General features: G+C 41.1%; 1 protein-coding gene across 1 annotated transcript in view; it reads left to right on the top strand.

The window, feature by feature from the left end:
- Positions 1–243: 243 nt before the first annotated feature.
- Positions 244–17,779, top strand: part of LOC133659143 (uncharacterized) — a 60,547-nt gene continuing 43,011 nt past the window's right edge. The window contains exons 1-2 of the mRNA XM_062061878.1: positions 244–972; positions 5,745–5,813. Coding sequence (XP_061917862.1) covers positions 816–972; positions 5,745–5,813 — 226 coding nt within the window. The 5' untranslated portion in view covers positions 244–815. The remainder of the gene's footprint in view (positions 973–5,744; positions 5,814–17,779) is intronic.

The raw sequence follows: 17,779 nt of genomic DNA, 5'->3' as shown, positions 1-17,779 counted from the left end.
AGCTTGTGTGCCTAATGAAGTGACCAGTATGTGCACAATAAGTGCAAATATTGACACGGGTCACAACATTGCTCGGTCTGCGTAGGCGCCGAACGAAGACTCGGTTGTTCTTCAAGGGAAAATGCAACGGAGTTGTAGTTAACGTGAGGCCCCTGAAGGCACCGCGCGGCCCTGTGACGTCAGCGCCCCTCCACCCAGTGAGAGGAGGGATGCTGTGGAAAGCAAAGACTGCAGCATCTTCAGCCGGAGAAGCAGTCAACGTCTCCTTCTCCCTCCGTCGCCCCACCACGGGGTGTCTGCGCGCTCCTGACAACCACGCACGAACGCGCCCGGATCCTTTTCTTGCGCCGCTCCTTCATCATCTTCGTCTTCTTCGTCTTTTTTTCCTTTTTTTTCCCTTTTTTTTTTTGCGCCGGATTGATTCGGCAGAGGCTGACAGCAGCAGCAGAGGCGCGCCCCCGCACCTCGCACCTTGTCGTGTATACGTGCGTGCGCAGCGCAACGACTCGCGCTTGATGGAAGACTGACGTCTCGTGCACGCGCCTCACCAGCCAGCCTCTCCTCTCCTGGAATCTTCTCGACCCCCCTCCTCTCTCCCTCACCCCCCCCCCCCCCCCCGCACAGCATCTCCCGATCGTGTGCGCGCACCCCCTCCCCCTCCCTCCCCCCGCACAGCTTTGTGTCTTCGCCCGATATTGCGGACACGCGCGCGCGCGCTACACTCTTCCGAGGACTCGCCCGCGCGCGGCCCCGCTGCGTCAAGAGCGCCATAGCCGAGCAAAGGGAAGGGGGGGTTTAATCATCCGAGAGCAAACATGATGGCCGGCGGAGCAGTGCAGCAGAACGGCCTCTTCGCCACCCCGCTCCACCACAACCAGCAGCCCCACATGGAGGCCGACCCTCCGGACTCGCGCAAAAGACCCCTGGAGACCCCCACCGAGGCCAGCAGCACCAAGCGCACCAACACGGGAGGTAAGAGATGCGGTGGGCGGATGCGGTGCTTCGGTTCTGCAGGGCCCCCACAGGCGATGATGCTCTTCATTGTTATTTCTTATTATCTTTATTATTATTATTATTATTATTATTATTATTATCGCCTTCAACGCGCTTAACGGAGCGTTTTTTTTTATCCGCGTCGTGCGCGATGGCCATGAAACAATGAGAGACGTTGATGGAGGAAAGCAGCCCCGCTATAGCCTCGCCTCTAACTCGGCTGTGTGTGTTGTTTTTTTTTTAACTAAGCTCCGCACGGAGGAAGGAGGAGGACGTAAACAAGTGAAATCCGGATGCGGCTGGTGCGTGAAGGCATCATGACCTTGTGATAATCTCACACATCAGCCACCATCGCGAAACCGTGCAGTGCAGGATTATTACTATCCATATTAGCAAGCCTACTGAAATGACATTTTCTTATTTAAACGGGGATAGCAGGTCAATTTTATGTGTCATACTTGATCGTTTCGCGATATTGCCATTTTTTTTTGCTGAAAGAATTTAGTAGAGAACATCGACAATAAGGTTCGCAACTTTTGGTCGCTGATAAAAAAGCCTTGCCTGTACCGGAAGTAGCGTGACGTCACAGGTTGTGGAGCGCCTCACATCTGCACATTGTTTACAATCATGGCCACCAGCAGCGAGAGCGATTCGGACAGAGAAAGCGACGATTACCCCATTAATTTGAGCGAGGATGAAAGATTTGTGGATGAGGAAAGTGAGAGTGAAGGACTAGAGGGCAATGGAAGCGATTCAGATAGGGAAGATGCTGTGAGAGGCGGGTGGGACCTGATATTCAGCTGGGAATGACTAAAACAGTAAATAAACACAAGACATACACTACCGTTCAAAAGTTTGGGGTCACATTGAAATGTCCTTATTTTTGAAGGAAAAGCACTGTACTTTTCAATTAAGATAACTTTAAACTAGTCTTAACTTTAAAGAAATACACTCTATACATTGCTAATGTGGTAAATGACTTTTCTAACTGCAAATGTCTGGTTTTTGGTGCAATATCTACATAGGTGTATAGAGGCCCATTTCCAGAAACTATCACTCCAGTGTTCTAATGGTACAATGTGTTTGCTCATTGGCTCAGAAGGCTAATTGATGATTAGAAAACCCTTGTGCAATCATGTTCACACATCTGAAAACAGTTTAGCTCGTTACAGAAGCTACAAAACTGACCTTCCTTTGAGCAGATTGAGTTTTTGGAGCATCACATTTCTGGGGTCAATTAAACGCTCAAAATGGCCAGAAAAAAGAGAACTTTTATCTGAAACTCGACAGTCTATTCTTGTTCTTAGAAATGAAGGCTATTCCACAAAATTGTTTGGGTGACCCCAAACTTTTGAACGGTTGTGTATATATACTCTATTAGCCACAACACAACCAGGCTTATATTTAATATGCCACAAATTAATCTGCATAACAAACACCTCCCCCCTCCCGTCCATATAACCCGCCAATACAACTCAAACACCCGCGCAACACACTCAATCCCACAGCCCAAAGTACCGTTCACCTCCGTGAAGTTCATACAGCACATATATTTCCCCAAAGTTACGTACGTGACATGCACATAGCGGCACGCACGTACGGGCAAGCGATCAAATGTTTGGAAGCCAAAGCTGCGTACTCACGGTAGCGCGTCTGCTATCCAACTCAAAGTCCTCCTGGTTGTGTTGCTGCAGCCAGCCGCTAATACACCGCTTCCCACCTACAGCTTTCTTCTTTGCTGTCTTCATTGTTCATTAAACAAATTGCAAAAGATTCACCAACACAGATGTCCAGAATACTGTGGAATTTTGCGATGAAAACAGACGGCTTAATAGCTGGTGTCCCAATATGTCCGCTACAATCCGTGACGTCACGCGCAAACGTCATCATACCGAGACGTTTTCAGCAGAATATTTTGCGGGAAATTTAAAATTGCACTTTACTAATCTAACCCGGCCGTATTGGCATGTGTTGCAATGTTAAGATTTCATCATTGATATATAAACTATCAGACTGCGTGGTCGGTAGTAGTGGGTTTCAGTAGGCCTTTAGCAAGATGCCGTCTGCATGGCAGTCTATCTCCATACTTGTTTTTGTTTGTTTTGTTTACATGCTGTCATGCATCTCATCACAGCATTCCAACCATCCGGAGACTCATGCACGCCATCATGAACAGCACCTGCAGACACATTTACTGCTGTACTGTACAAAGGCACAGTGGTGCACGATACTGTGCAAGTGTCAAGAAATACAACTTCCAAATGTGTAAATAGTCCGTGCAGTATGAACACTCACGGGGAAATGTGCTTCACACTGTAGTGAAATGCATGTGTGTGTATTTCAAGTGGGTGTAAATGTAACCCTAAACACTCATTTTTGAAATATGCATTATGAATCTTAAGGTTCTTGATCAGGTCACTGGAAAGATCCACAAAGCTCTACTCTTGTTTTTGTGACATTTTAGCCGGTAATTATGCAGACGACTTATAGATGTACACAAAAACAACCTAAGACACTCATTGCTTTGTTGTTGTTGTTGTTTTTTTACTGATGAAAATTTTTTTCAATGCTTTTTAAAGCTGTTAAATCTGTGCTGCATCAAACCATCCCTGATATCTTTGCAAAGGTCTGTGTGACCTACTTGCATGGAAGACCATCAGGGAACGTCTGCAGCTTCAGCTTTGATTAGCCACTTCAATCAGTGTGCTCTTTAATAGTCACCTAAATCACTGATATGTCCATCACTGCAGGCTTTAGTCATTAGCTTTATGTTGCTACTCTTTATGTTAGTATACTGTTTTAAGTCAGTACTGTTTACATCAGTACTGTTTATGGTGGTATACTGTTTAAGTCAGTACTGTTTACATCAGTACTGTTGATGGTGGTATATTGTTTAAGTCAGTACTGTTTACATCAGTACTGTTTATGGTGGTATACTGTTTATGTCAGTACTGTTTACATCAGTACTGTTGATGGTGGTATATTGTTTAAGTCAGTACTGTTTACATCGGTATACTGTTTATGTTAGTATACTGTTGAAGTCAGTACTGTTTGCATCAGTACTGTTTATGTTAGTATACTGTTGAAGTTTGTTCTGTTTAAATCAGTACTGTTTATACTGTTTAAGTCGGAACGGTTAACATCAGTACCGTTTATGTTAGTATACTGTTTGAGTTGGTACTGTTTAAATCAGTACTGTTTATGTTAGTATACTGTTTAAGTCAATACTGTTTGTTAGTGTACTGTTTAAGTCAGTACTGTTTGTTAGTGTACTGTTTAAGTCAGTACTGTTTACATCAATACTGTTTATATTAGTAAACTGTTTAAGTCGGTACTGTTTAAATCAGTCCTGTTTTTACAATTAAAGTCGGTACTGTTTAAATCAGTCCTGTTTTTACAATTAAAGTCGGTACTGTTTACATCAGTACTGTTTTGTTTAAGTCAGTACTGCTTAGATCAGTACTGTTTATGTTAGTATACTGTTTAAGTCGGTACTGTTTACATCAGTACTGTTTATGTTAGTATATTGTTTAAGTCGGTACTGTTTAAATCAGTATTGTTTATACTGTTTAAGTCGGTACTGTTCAAATCAGTACTGTTTATGTTAGTATAATGTTTAAGTCAGTACTGTTTACATCAGTACTGTTTATTAGTGTACTATTTAAGTCAGTACTTTTTACATCAGTACTTTTTATGTTAGTAAACTGTTAAAGTCAATACTGTTTCCATCTGTACGGTTTCAGTCATTACTGTCTATGTTAGTATACTGTTTAAGTCAATACTGTTTCCCTCAGTACTGTTAAAGTCAGTACTGTTAATGTTAGTATACTGTTTAAATCAGTACTGTTTACATCAGCACTGATTATGTTATACTGTGCAAGTCAATAAAGTTTACATCAGTACTGTTTAAGTCAGTACTGTTTGTTATACCGTTAAAGTCAATACTGTTTGCATCAGTACTGTTTGTTATAATGTTTATGTTATACTGTTTAAGCCAGGACTGTTTACATTGGTACTTTTCAAGTCAGTACGGTTTATGTTGTACTGTTTACATCAGTACTGTTTAAGTCAGTACTGTTTATGATATACTGTTTAAGTCAATACTGTTTCCAAAGTACTGTTTAAGTCAGTACTATTTATGTTAAACTGTTTAAGTCAATACAGTTTACATCAGTACTGTTTATGTTGTACTGTTTACACCAGCACTGTTTATGATTTACTGTTGAAGTCAATACTGTTTACACCAGTGCTGTTTAAGTCAGTACTGTTTATGTTGGTGTACAGTCTACGTCAGTGCCTTTTACACGCGTACTGTTTGGCAGTATAGTGTTAAAGTCCATACTGATGGTGATGTTTTGATTAATGAGTGAGGTCAGATTGTGATCTAATGTTTAACTGCGGCTTAGTGCTGCGTGTAAAAGCCCCCCGTGCCCTCTTCCCTGGGGGATGATGAGTGCGGCAGGCATTTAGACAAATGAAAAGGTTGGGATGATGATGATGATGATGGTGGTGATGATGATAAGCAGCGATTGAGCTGCCTTCACCAACAGGCCGAAAGTGAAAGCCCTAACTTGTTCAAATGTCTTTTAGTCACAATCTAATGTTAATGACAGCAAAAAAAATTATAATTAGTTCAGCTTTTTGGACAACTTTGAGGTTTGTGCTCCTATTGGTTGTTTCTCTGAACCATTAGTTGACGCCACACCCCCCCACCCTACCCCGACCCCCCTCTGTGCTTCCTTTCTCTGTAGTGGCCTTCCTGCAGCCCCTTTTTGAAAGTGAAGGCATTGTTTTCCCAGACCAAGAAACTGAGAGCCATGGTAAGACACCTTCTACCTGTTTCTACAAGTAACCTTTGACCTTCTTCAATGCAGCAACCACACTTAAATAGAACACATACACTGCTCATGAAGGCATGCTAATGTTGTTGATACTGTATCCATGACACCCATTTCCATGTCTTTCTTTGCTTCATGCTGCCCAGCTGATGAGTCCTCATGACCTTTGACCTCATGCACGCCATGTCATTATTTGAGTTTGCTGCTGTTGACAATGTTTTGTCTCACGCGCGATTTAGAACTAAAACTTATTTCCAGGAAAAATAGTGATAAATACTGAGATGTAAATGTTGATACATACAAAGCTGCGGCTTTTCTTCGTCTTCAAAGCATTACCTCAACAAAGAGGTATGTTTTTATTGCAGTTTGTTTGTCAGCAGGATTATGCCAATATGCTGATTGTTATCGACGATGGTGTCCAAACAGCCTCTTTCATCATCTTTTGTTAGGGTGTGTTCACACTCCTCATTTTTAATCTGGTTAAAGCAGTGCTGTTGAAATAGTGGGGTGGCCTGACAGGCAAGGGACTTCTACCATTAGCGTCTTTTTTATTTTTGAACGATACATAAGCCTCCAGTTGGGAATGAATCAACAGGCTCAACCAGGTAATATGACCAAGCGAACATACATAACCCTTCAGTTGATTGGTTATGAGAATATAATAAATACATAAATATTGTCAGGTTTTAATTAAATAAAAATGTTTTCTATTTTTAGTTACTGGTGCCAGCAACTCATAGTGGTTTGTGCGGAAAAACAAATAATATCAAGTTCTCAATCGTATTTAAACTTAGTGGGGGCGGGTAAAACAATGTATTCAAGAGGATGCATGATAAAAACTAATTAAAAAGCATTAATGACAATCTCAAACCAACAGAAGAAGTCCTGAGCTGAAGTCTTAGAGGAGTTTCATAAGTGCAAAAATTATGACTCAAGTAGTGAAGCTCTATTTTCATTTGGACTTACATTTTATTGACACTTTATTGAAGAAATATATATATTATAATTATTTATTTAGTTATAGTTATGGTTGTCTGTCCGTGTTGACCCGAGGTGGCGACTTGTCCACACCGATAGGTACAGGCGGTAGAAAATGTATGGATGGGTTAAAGCAAACTCTATCCGTTTACTTTGCTGGTACGGTTCATTTGATGAACGCAGTCCACATAACCCAGGACCGGATCAGACCGGCAGACCAAGACTGCCTGATTGATGACCTCTTTATAATCTTTATGTCATCTTTGTTACATCTCAGCTAGTAAAAAAAACCTTTAACTTTAAACTCTAACCTAAGCGCACTGAATTGCACACCAAGGTTCCTTTTTTCATTTTTGATCCGCACCAGACTATAGCGCGGTCTTGATCCTTTTACAGGTGTTGGTCTGGGTTGCGTGCAATACTCCACTGAAATGCTAGTGGGCTGTGTTTTCTGGAGCGTTACCTCAAAAAGGAACAATCAAACTCATCGACTATTTACTAGCCTGTTTGCTTCCTTTGTCGCGAGCAAACAATGGCAATTAAAGCGAGACGTTTTGGAGTGACAGTCACTTTGAGTGCAAGTATTGATCTGAAAAGGGAGGTGTTTGCAAAGTCACATATACTGTACACAGGACACAATGTAGTCCAAGCTGACCAGTCACAGCCTTTATGGTCTGCGACGTCGTGACTCCAGGTTGGATTTGTTTTTGGAGGAGCACGTCTGGGGGCAGAGGAAATAATAGATTTTTAGACGCATCCCAATTCGGACATGGAAGGATTATAGAATCGATTAGTAAACGTCAATAATCAATAATCGATCTATTTATTGTAAATAAAGTAATGCAGACAGTTCTAAAATTTGGTGCTCTGCAGCTAGCCATCTCACCGAGAGATCCGACCAGTTCCTTTATTTTAGGGCACTTATGTTCCAGTTTTGCACACATTTTCATTTAATAAATGTGGGAATTATTTTAGTTGTTTCTTATTACAAATGAATAGTTTTTTAAAGTTGCAAGTGAGTTACACTCTTTTAGGGAAACGAAAAGAAATGTAAAACTGCATCAATATACAGGTACATGAATTAAAGATGCATCAATAATCGATTTTTAATCGAATCGTAGCTCGTGAATCGCAATCGTAATTGAATAGTGAGGTTCCCAAAGATTCCCACCTCTACTTGCTACACAGGGGGGTTTGGAGGGGGAGAAGCAAACTGACATTGCTTATAATCCAGGCTTAAATCAAACTACTTTTATGGTTACATAACAATTTTTTTTATCGTTAGCTATTTTTTTTTCTTTTGCAGTGTGGCACCAATCAACCTATAGTTTTATTTGGGGAACTTCAGGCTACGTTCACACTGCAGGGTGGGATTTTGTTGTAGTAATCGTGGCTCCAATTGTAGTCTGTCGCATTTCTGGCAATTTCAAGGATTTTGTGCAATCAGCATTTTTTGAACCGAGTTATTGCGCGTGGAAGATTATGAAGGATTAGGGCAAACATTTGCGGGACGTTTGCTTCGACGTCTGCTCCGAGGAGCACGTCGGTGAGCAGTTAGACAGCTAGGAGTTGTGGAACATTGACGGGAGTTTTCTGCCAGTTTTCTGCTCATTTGTCAACTATTAATTTTGCAACAGTCTATTTTGACCAAAAATAATGACACCGATCACTATTTGATGACGTATTGGTCGGATGAACGCGAGCAGAGCGTTCAGACTGCAGTCGCATTCAGACTGCAGTCGCATTCGATACATATCCATACCTGCCAACAATTAGGGTTTTCCCGTAATGAGTACGGTTTTTGATCATCCATTCCGGTTTACGGCTGGACTGGTAAAAACTACAGTTTTCCATTAAAAATGATTACCTTGAAATCCTATAAAAAAAAATATTCGGGAAATCGCAAAAGAACCATATCAAAGCAATTATAATCGGCACTGCTCTGATAACTACCTGTCGAGCGATTCCGTATGCTGTGCAAGAGGCTATTTATAGCTCCACTGCCAAACGCTAGGCACCAAATCGCCATTGTTCTCAACAGAATGGACGGTCATGGAATCAGCTGGAGAAAAATCGCAAACGAGTCTTAAAACAAAAATAAAATTACAGTTATTCCGTGAAGAATATTCCAAAGCCTATAAGGGGAAAATTACGCAAACTTCACTTTATGCTGCACTAATGTTGGGATGGAAGAAAGGAAAGGTCTCCTTTAGTGTTCACTCCTGACAAGTAAGGAGATATGCACTAAAATTGAATTAATTTAGTAAATGCATAATTTCCTCTCCCTTATTTTGTAACTAACAATACTATTTTAAAATCATAGGTAATTTTTTTTTTTTTAGTATTTTTCAATTTTGATATCCAGACGACAATGTTATTTCCATAGGGCATGTTAAAATATTGCAACTTTAATAATATTTTTTATGAATTATTTTTATTTGAGAAACGACAGTAATTTAATTTTAAAAAAATCATAGATTCGAAGACATCTATGATGGTAACTTATGGTACTATACGTTTTAACTTTTTATTTATGTATCTATGACAGTTAATCTGATGTCATTACCATAACATTATTCAAATAATTGAATAGAAAATACATGTATGTTCTTCAAGCTGGGACGATTTCAATTCATATTTATTATGATAACACAGTAAGTTGAATAATGATTACATTTCACATGCTCATGTAAGGATAAAAAAAAATGTGTATAAATTACATAATATTTGAAAAATAATATGCATCATTATACATCATTATTATCCGACCGGTACTGTAAATAGTCATATCACCCTGTCTGTCTGTCTGTCCATCCGTAATACTTTCAGATTTCAATTTTTTTTATTTAGTTCTAACTTTTTTTTTTTAATAGTTAAATTTGGTCAAATTTTTGCAGTTTTTTTGTGTGTCAAAAGTTGCCTTTGATTATGACAAATGTAAAGGTTTTAGCCACAATCTAACCTGTCTGAATGCTGAAACTATTTTTGAGTTTCAAAAGTTGGCAGGTATGCATATCCGATTTATTTCCATGTACGAAAAAGGCCTGGGTCGGATTCGAAAAAGTCAGAATTGCAAGAATCCGATACAGGTCATACAAGGGCAAAAAAATGGGAATTGACCTGCAGTGTGAACAAGGCCAGAGACACCCCTGCTTTATAAACTTTGTGGAGGCTTGGACATTAGTCCAAAAAAGACGTTTCCCTTCATTTCGAGGTCAATTCCGATTTTTTTGTCCATATGTGACCTGTATCGGACCTGTATAGTCTGAACGATCGCGTGTTGGTCGCGTTCTTTCGACCAATACGTCATCAAAAAGCGACAAGCGACATAATTATTCGCCAAAATCGACGGTCGCATAATAAATAGTTGACAAATGAGTAGAAAACTCACGTTAGTGTTCCACCGCTCTTGTCTCCGACTCCTCCCTCAGACGCTCTTCGGAGCGAACATCGGACATCTGACAGATGTCCCACATGCCAAAATGCCAAAATGCGACCTACTAGAATTGGAGCCATGATTACCGTATTTTCGGGACCATAAGGCGCACTGCCGATGAATGGTCTATTTTCGATCTTTTTTCATAAGTATGGTGCACCGGATTAAAGTGTGCATTTAAGGAGTCATATTATTAAATTTTTTCTAAATTGAAAACATTTCCTTGTTGTCTACATAACATGAAATGGTGGTTCTTTGGTCAAAATGTTGCATAGATTATGTTTTACAGATCATCTTCAAGCCGCTTTCTGACAGTGTCTTCATTATGCGCCGTTTTGTGGGCGGTCTTATTTACGTGGCTCACCTTCGGCAGCGTCTTTTCTCCGTCATCTTTGTTGTAGCGGTGTAGCGTGCAAGGACGGGGGTGGAAGAAGTGTCAAAAGATGGAGCTAACTGTTTTAATGACATTCAGAATTTACTTAAATAAATAACGGAGCAGCCTCTCCTCATCCGGAAACAACAACAACAACGCTGTATTGTGTCCGGTGAAAAACCGTCTGACCGAAACTCTAATAACTAAAGTTCCTTGGGTGAATAATATAAACTCACTACACCGGTATGTTTTAGCGCTTTCATGGCGAGTTTACTGACAGATATAAGTAAGAACTTTACATTACTTTATATTAGAAATGGCAACAGCGGAAGATGAATGTCCCATAACAAGAAGATAGAGAAAAAGAAAAAGCTTATCAACTATGGTGTCGGCACGGATTAGAAAGGCGGACACGCGCAATTTTTCAGGACCTATGCAGATCCCAAATACAGATCAGCAGGTACCAGAAGGTAAGAAAAGTTGCTTTTGCATAATATTGCGAAAAAAAACGCCAGATAATGTTTTACCTTATACACACACCATAATAATACTCAAATGTTGAAGCACATCAAGCGGTGTGGCTTCATAGCTTACCAAAGTCGTACTAAAACATTTTTATAGATTTTTGAGTTCCGTGTGCAATGTTCTGTATTTTCAATGGAAATTATAAAATGTTGGTGTTGTTTACTTGAGTCATATTGCAGTCTACACGTATCTCTTGTGTGTGACTGCCATCATAGTGCAGTCTACACGTTTCTCTTATATTTGACTGCCATCTACTGGTCACACTTATCATTACACCATGTACCAAATAAAATAGCTTTGAGGTCGTTAAGCAAAACCAGAATTATTCCGTACATTAGGGGTTATAAGGTGCACTGTCGAGTTTTGAGAGAAAAAGAGGATTTTAAGTGCGTCTAAAATACGGTACTCTCGTAAACACTGCAGCACGTGTGACGGCATGGCGCCATGTCTGCATACGTGTCAGTTTGCGTTCATATGAGACATCGCATTTTTTTTGTAATGTGATTGGACACATAAAAAGATGGGATTTGACAAAAGTTCCCACCTGGACATCGTAGGCTGCAGTGTGAAGGTGTACTATTTGGTGCTGATCCAAGTCTCACTCTATACTTTGAAGTCAGTGTCAAGTTGTTTGGTGTGTCTATTTGCCTTGGTTTGATGCTGGACAGACATTAGCCTCTATAGACCTGAACAAATAGATGCCAGCTGGCCCGTAGGGTCCTGGTTCCGGCTTGTTATACTGCATATTGGTGAGATCCCGGTCCAGCAATGTTAGGAGCGATCAAAGCCCACACAAGTGCTGCTTTATTAGACACACAGTGAGTCACCTCTTCACGCCGCTGTGTACAACATATGATTTAGGCCCCTGTGTGTGTGTGGGGGAGCGAGAGAGGTAGGCGGAGCCAGTCAACTGTCAGGTGGTCCATGTGGTAGAAATGGCCGCCTGCGGCGCATAAATCACAGCGAAGTCTCATAAAAAGCTGAAGGTTTCCGAGATGAAAAGATCAATGAGGAGCTGCTGTTACAGCCCCCCCACCCCAATCCCCTTACACCCCCACTTTCCACCTTTTTAATGTAACGCCCCTGAACCCGCTCTCCTATTCTCAGCCCGCCCGGCGACGGCGCTCATGTAGGCTCAGATGGGTGTACATCAGGGGTGTCCAAACTTTTTCCACTGAGGGCCGCACACGGAAAAATTTAAGCATTCGGGGGCCATTTGGATATTTTTCATTTTCAAACCTTAACAAAATATATGGAATTTTTTTTTTTTTTTTAACCTTTAGGGCTCCCGGGGACCATAAAGGGTCTCAGTCATTAAAATGTAAAAAATAAGTCAAATTATTATTATTTTTTATTTAACGCTTACAGTAAATCTCTATATCAACTTCAGGTTGATATAAAGTAAAAAAAAAAAAAAAAAAAGGTTTTATGCCTTTTCTGTCAAAGACAGACAACTTTGTTTTTTATAGTAAAACTGAAATATGCAGTATTTAGTAATTCCAGCCCTAAAAGATCAATAATGCAGGACACCATTGATTTTAATTATTTCATATTTTTGAGTAATCACAGTGAAATGTTAAATAAAATCCTACTAAATACATTATGGATCCAAAAGGTCCCCCACTCATAAAGTGATACATTTTTATTAGTTTTTTTTTTACTTTTAACACTTAAATTACGAGATCAACTTCAGATATATCTGTCGATTTTACATTTGAACTATTATTTTGTTTGTTTTTTTATGGCAACCACACAATATATGCAATATTTTTTCCACATAAAACATTTTAAAGTGAAATTTTTTAAGTAATAATTCATTGTAACAGAGATTTTTTGTCTTTTTTTTTTTTGAGCAATGGCAAAAAAAATTAAACAAAGACAAAAGAAAAAAAAACAGCCTGCATGGCAGCTTTGTGTCAACATTGCAACTTTTTCTCAGTAGATTTCACCTCATTCCACTTTTTTTTAATGTTTTTTTTAATTTTTGCAATACTATCAATTTTGCAATTTTTGCAGAATGTGTGGCGGGCCGGTAAACGATTAGCTGCGGGCCGCAAATGGCCCCCGGGCCGCACTTTGGACACCTCTGGTGTACATGTATTAAACATGTACTCCAGTGATTCTCAAACTGTGGTACGGGTACCACTAGTGGTACGCCAAAGAATCATTTAAGTGATAAGTGCCCTTGTGCAGCTGGAATAGACTCCAGCACCCCCCTGACCCCGTAAGGGACAAGCGGTAGAAAATGGATGGATGGATGTTTTATTTTACAATATTCAAACTGTGTTTAATGTTACAGTGGCCAAAAATATTGAATACACTTTTCAAAAAAAATCTCTGCCTTGTTTTTAATGATACTTAGGCATACTACACTACTGTATTTAAATGTGAATCACTTGATTAAATGGTAAGTGTTTTATTTTCCAATATTCAAACTGTGTGTAATGTTACAGTGGCCAAACATATTGAATACACTTGTCAAATAAAATCTCTGCCTTGTTTTTGTGAATACTTAGGCCTACTACACTACTGTATTTTTATGTGAATCACTTAAATTAATTTGTGTTTTATTTTCAAATATTCAAACAGTGTAATTGCTCAAACTGTGTGTTATGTTAAAGTGGCCAAAACTATTAAATATACTTGATAAATGAAACCTCTTCATTGTTTACTTAGGCCTACTAGGCTACCATATGTTAATGTTGGTCATTATCGTGGTACTTGGAAAGTCAAGTGTTTTCTGAGGTGGAGTTTGGTGACTGAAAGACGACATAAGCAGACAAGCTGAAAGTGAGTTTTTATTTTATGACCTTATTGAATGCCAAAAAGAAAAGAAAAGTTTTCCACTAAATGGTGTTAGCCCCTAACACACAGTGTGTTATGGCCACACTCCAGTTTGCTCCAGATCAAAAAGTTTATATATTTTTTTTCCGGATAAAGGAGATCAATCAGCGCCTTTGGTGCGTTGGTGTCAGGTCGGGGACGTCGGCAAGGATAAAAAAAGCGAACGCCGTGCCGTTTGATATTTGCAATAACTGCCGTAGCCTTCTCGCCGCTAACAAGCGCGTCCTCGTTAGGAGTCGCATGGCTGGCGAGGCGTTTCGTTTCATCGCTCTCGGCAACGCGGCAAGTTAGCGAAGGCAAAGCAGCGGAGGAGCCAAAGATGACCTTGAGGCAGGTCTGAACTGCCAGTTGCCATGGTTACCAATGCTGCAGTATGGTTAACCCTTGTAATACGCCATTTTTTATTCCTTGTCTTTGCTTTGCTTCTACTTTTTTTTTTTTTTTTTTTACCTTATTTTACATTTACATTTGAATTCCCCTTCTTCTTTTCCTCTTTCTTTCTTTAACATTCCTTGGATTTCTTTTTCCTTAACAACCCTCCCCAACTTTATTTTCCTTCTTCCACAACTTTTCCTTTTCTTAATCCCTTTGTCTTGTTCTTTCCTTTTTCCTGAACATTGCCCTCTCGGTGTGTGTGATGTTTGTTTCATTTTGTAAATGGAAGGACTGGCACGGCAATTTTTTTGCAAGGTCAGGACGTTCAGTCGCACGCACACACACACACACACGCTCTATCGAACGGGCCGCTGCTGCTATTGATGCAAGCTGTTGCCCAGAGTGGATCATCTTTTTATTGTGGAGAACTGTAGGAGGAAAGTGGCAAACAGGAAGTAGAAAGTAATCATGTTTTTAATTAACGAGACGTCTACTTCGCCGTGTCGTCCTTTGGCCCCGTGGAGAACACAATGTTCTATCTGGTACTCCTTCCTCCTCATCCATTCTAATCATGCCCTCCTTCAGACCCTCACGCCTCCTCCTCGTCCTCCTCCATCAATCGCTTGGCAACCGACGCTGCGGATCGATCGGGCAGGACGGCGAAGCCAATCGCTTCGACCTCTCCTCTCCACCTACGCACTTAAAAAAAAAAAAAAAAAATCCAAAATACTGCATAACAGTTTATTTAAAAAAAAAAAAAAGACAGGGTGGGGCGAATAGGCGGGAGGCGTGCATGCAGTTGGCTGTTCCGGCGAGCCGCTCACTGATAGGAGCGCGGGCAGCGATAAATATGGATGAGGGGATGACGAAAAAGGCTGATCCAAGCAAGGATCACTGGAAGAGCAGGGTTCACCTCCCCCTTGCTGAAAACGCCAAACAATACACCCACAGTGCAGGCCGCTTAGCATGGCCGCTTTGATGTAACATTACAGTATCGAGCCGTTTAATCGGTTCCTGATTCAAAACGAAACATTTTGCGCAGATTTTGGACGCATCGCTTGGCGGCGCGGCCATGTCCAAAATGGCGGCTGGCCGCTGTCAAGAAGTTAGCGCTCGCCGGTCGCTGTGCAAAAAGTACAAAGAGCCTTACTTTCCCGATGAGCTCCGGCGGCCATCTTTCAGCCCGTAGACAGCTGGCGGGGCTTTACGTGTTTGTGTGTGCGCAACCCCCAACAAAACACCCCCCAGGACCGGGGGGTGTTAGACAAAGCATGTCCCCCCCTTAACTCTCTCCGCTTTTGACAAGATGAATATTTGAGTCCCCAGAGGCCGACCCCCCCCTCCCGCTATCCAGCCAAGGCTGTTTTCTCCCTCACACTAAAAAAAAATGTTTGTGACGCACTGTGCAGGTTCCAAGCGCTGCCTTCATGTTTATTAACTGGGATAAAAACGTTGTACTTTGGCCAAACCAAAACAGAATGAAGTAATAAGCGCACAAAAGCGCGCATCATGGTCCAAGTATGTTAGCACATGTTGTGTCATGTTGTAACGTGAGACATGGCAGTACTGAATTTTCTGCACATTTGAGCCCAGCAAAACATGTCACTTTGTATACTTGGAGGTGGTAAACATCTCCAAAATAAGCTAGGAATAAGTAAAAGACTCGAGCGGATGAGTGTTGGTATGTTTGTCTTAGCGAAGATGCAACATGAGAGATGACCTCTCTCTCTAGGCAAGTGACACGCCCCCTCCTTTTCCCCCTCTGCCATCACCCCGGCCCGGGGACACCAGATCCAGGGATTTGAGCCTTCAATCCCGCAGCATGTGGAGCCTATTCTGGGCCCGTAGGGTCTGAAGAGGCCTTAGCAACCGATTGGTCTGTTTACTAGCTGGATGAAAGTTGATTATTTACGATGGAGCACTTCCACCACTACACAACACACACACACACACACGTTGAACCGAGTTTATTCAAGCTGCAAATAGCATACACACGGCAGGAACGCTCTAAATAGGGGCGAGAGGATCCCACTGTTATGAACATGCATGGAGCACATGATGCTGAGGGTCACCATGAAGCTCTCCAGGTAGCAATCAGAGCCAATCAGCTAGATGGGAATGAATAATTATACCACTTGGTTCTGGTCCTGTTTGGACTCTTGAAGGCTTGACGTGCTCATTATGTTGTCAGCCTGAAATACTTGTCTTATTGAGCGCAGGGTGTAAGAAAGGGAGAACAAGAACTTTGACATCTTTTCTAGTCCGTGGGTATTAAAGCAGCACTAAGTAACTTTTCAACCTTCATAAAATATTTTCAAAACTTTTGTGATGATACATGGACTTACAGCTAGTTGAATGTCACCTCTGTCATGGCCTGAGGGGGTCTGTATCGCTCTCACTGGCGCTTAGCGGCTTTGAGGTGGGTGGCAGGAACCTCGCCACACACAAAAACTACAAATGTGCTGACTTGCTTTACGGCAGGGGTGTCCAAACTTTAACCGACGAGGGCCGCATTCAGTACAACGGAAGGCTGCGGGGGCCATTTTTGACTCATTTTGTTCGCTAAAGATGCTAAAAGCCAGCCAGTGTATGTCAATATATGCTAAGCTAGCTGAACAAAACATCCCTGTTAGCTTTGTGTTGTAGGTGACAAAGAAAATAAGTGTCATCTAACAACGAGGGCTGTCAAAAATAACGAGTTACTTCATGCGATCTATCACAAAAAACGTTGCATTAATCATGTAAATACGCAGATTAATCACACATATTTTGCTCCTTTACCGTAAACGGACTCTAACAATTAAATTACATTTGTGACCAAATATTGAGGCCTTTTTAATTTAATTTAAATTTGAAGTTAAATGAAATCATGCAAGCGAGTAATAGTTGTGATTAATCCGACTTCAAAAGTGTGATTAATCTGATTTTAAAAGGGTATCATTTGACAGCATTACTGATAATGTCTCGGTAATAATGAACTCATTCAATTTTTACGACCTGCCGAGGGCCAATAGAAAACAAGCGGCGGGCCGAAACTGGCCCCCGGGCCGCACTTTGGACACCACTGCTTTACGGCATTCGTCATTCCCTGGCACTTAGCGGCTTTGAGGAGGGTGGCAGGAACCTCGCCACACAAAAAACTACAAATGTGCTGACTCGCTTAACGGCATACGTCATTATTCCCCCTTTCCCATTTGTTGAAATAGACGGAGGTTGATGAGAACGCCTACATGAAATTACTGCTATCATGGCAGTAGCTCCAAAACAACCAAAGAAACAAAAAGTTTTGTCTAAAGAGACAAAAAAAGGAAAGTAGAGCTTACCCGGATAAAATGACAGTCAGGATCAACATGAACTCAAAGACGAGGAATTTTAGACCGATGCTGGCTTGGCTTTGTTCCTGCTGGACTAGTAAGT

Source organism: Entelurus aequoreus, linkage group LG10 (assembly GCF_033978785.1).
Source record: "Entelurus aequoreus isolate RoL-2023_Sb linkage group LG10, RoL_Eaeq_v1.1, whole genome shotgun sequence".
Classification (NCBI taxonomy): Eukaryota; Metazoa; Chordata; class Actinopteri; order Syngnathiformes; family Syngnathidae; genus Entelurus; species Entelurus aequoreus.
Note: the sequence above shows the minus strand (reverse complement) of the source record. Positions and strands in the feature narration are given on the sequence as shown.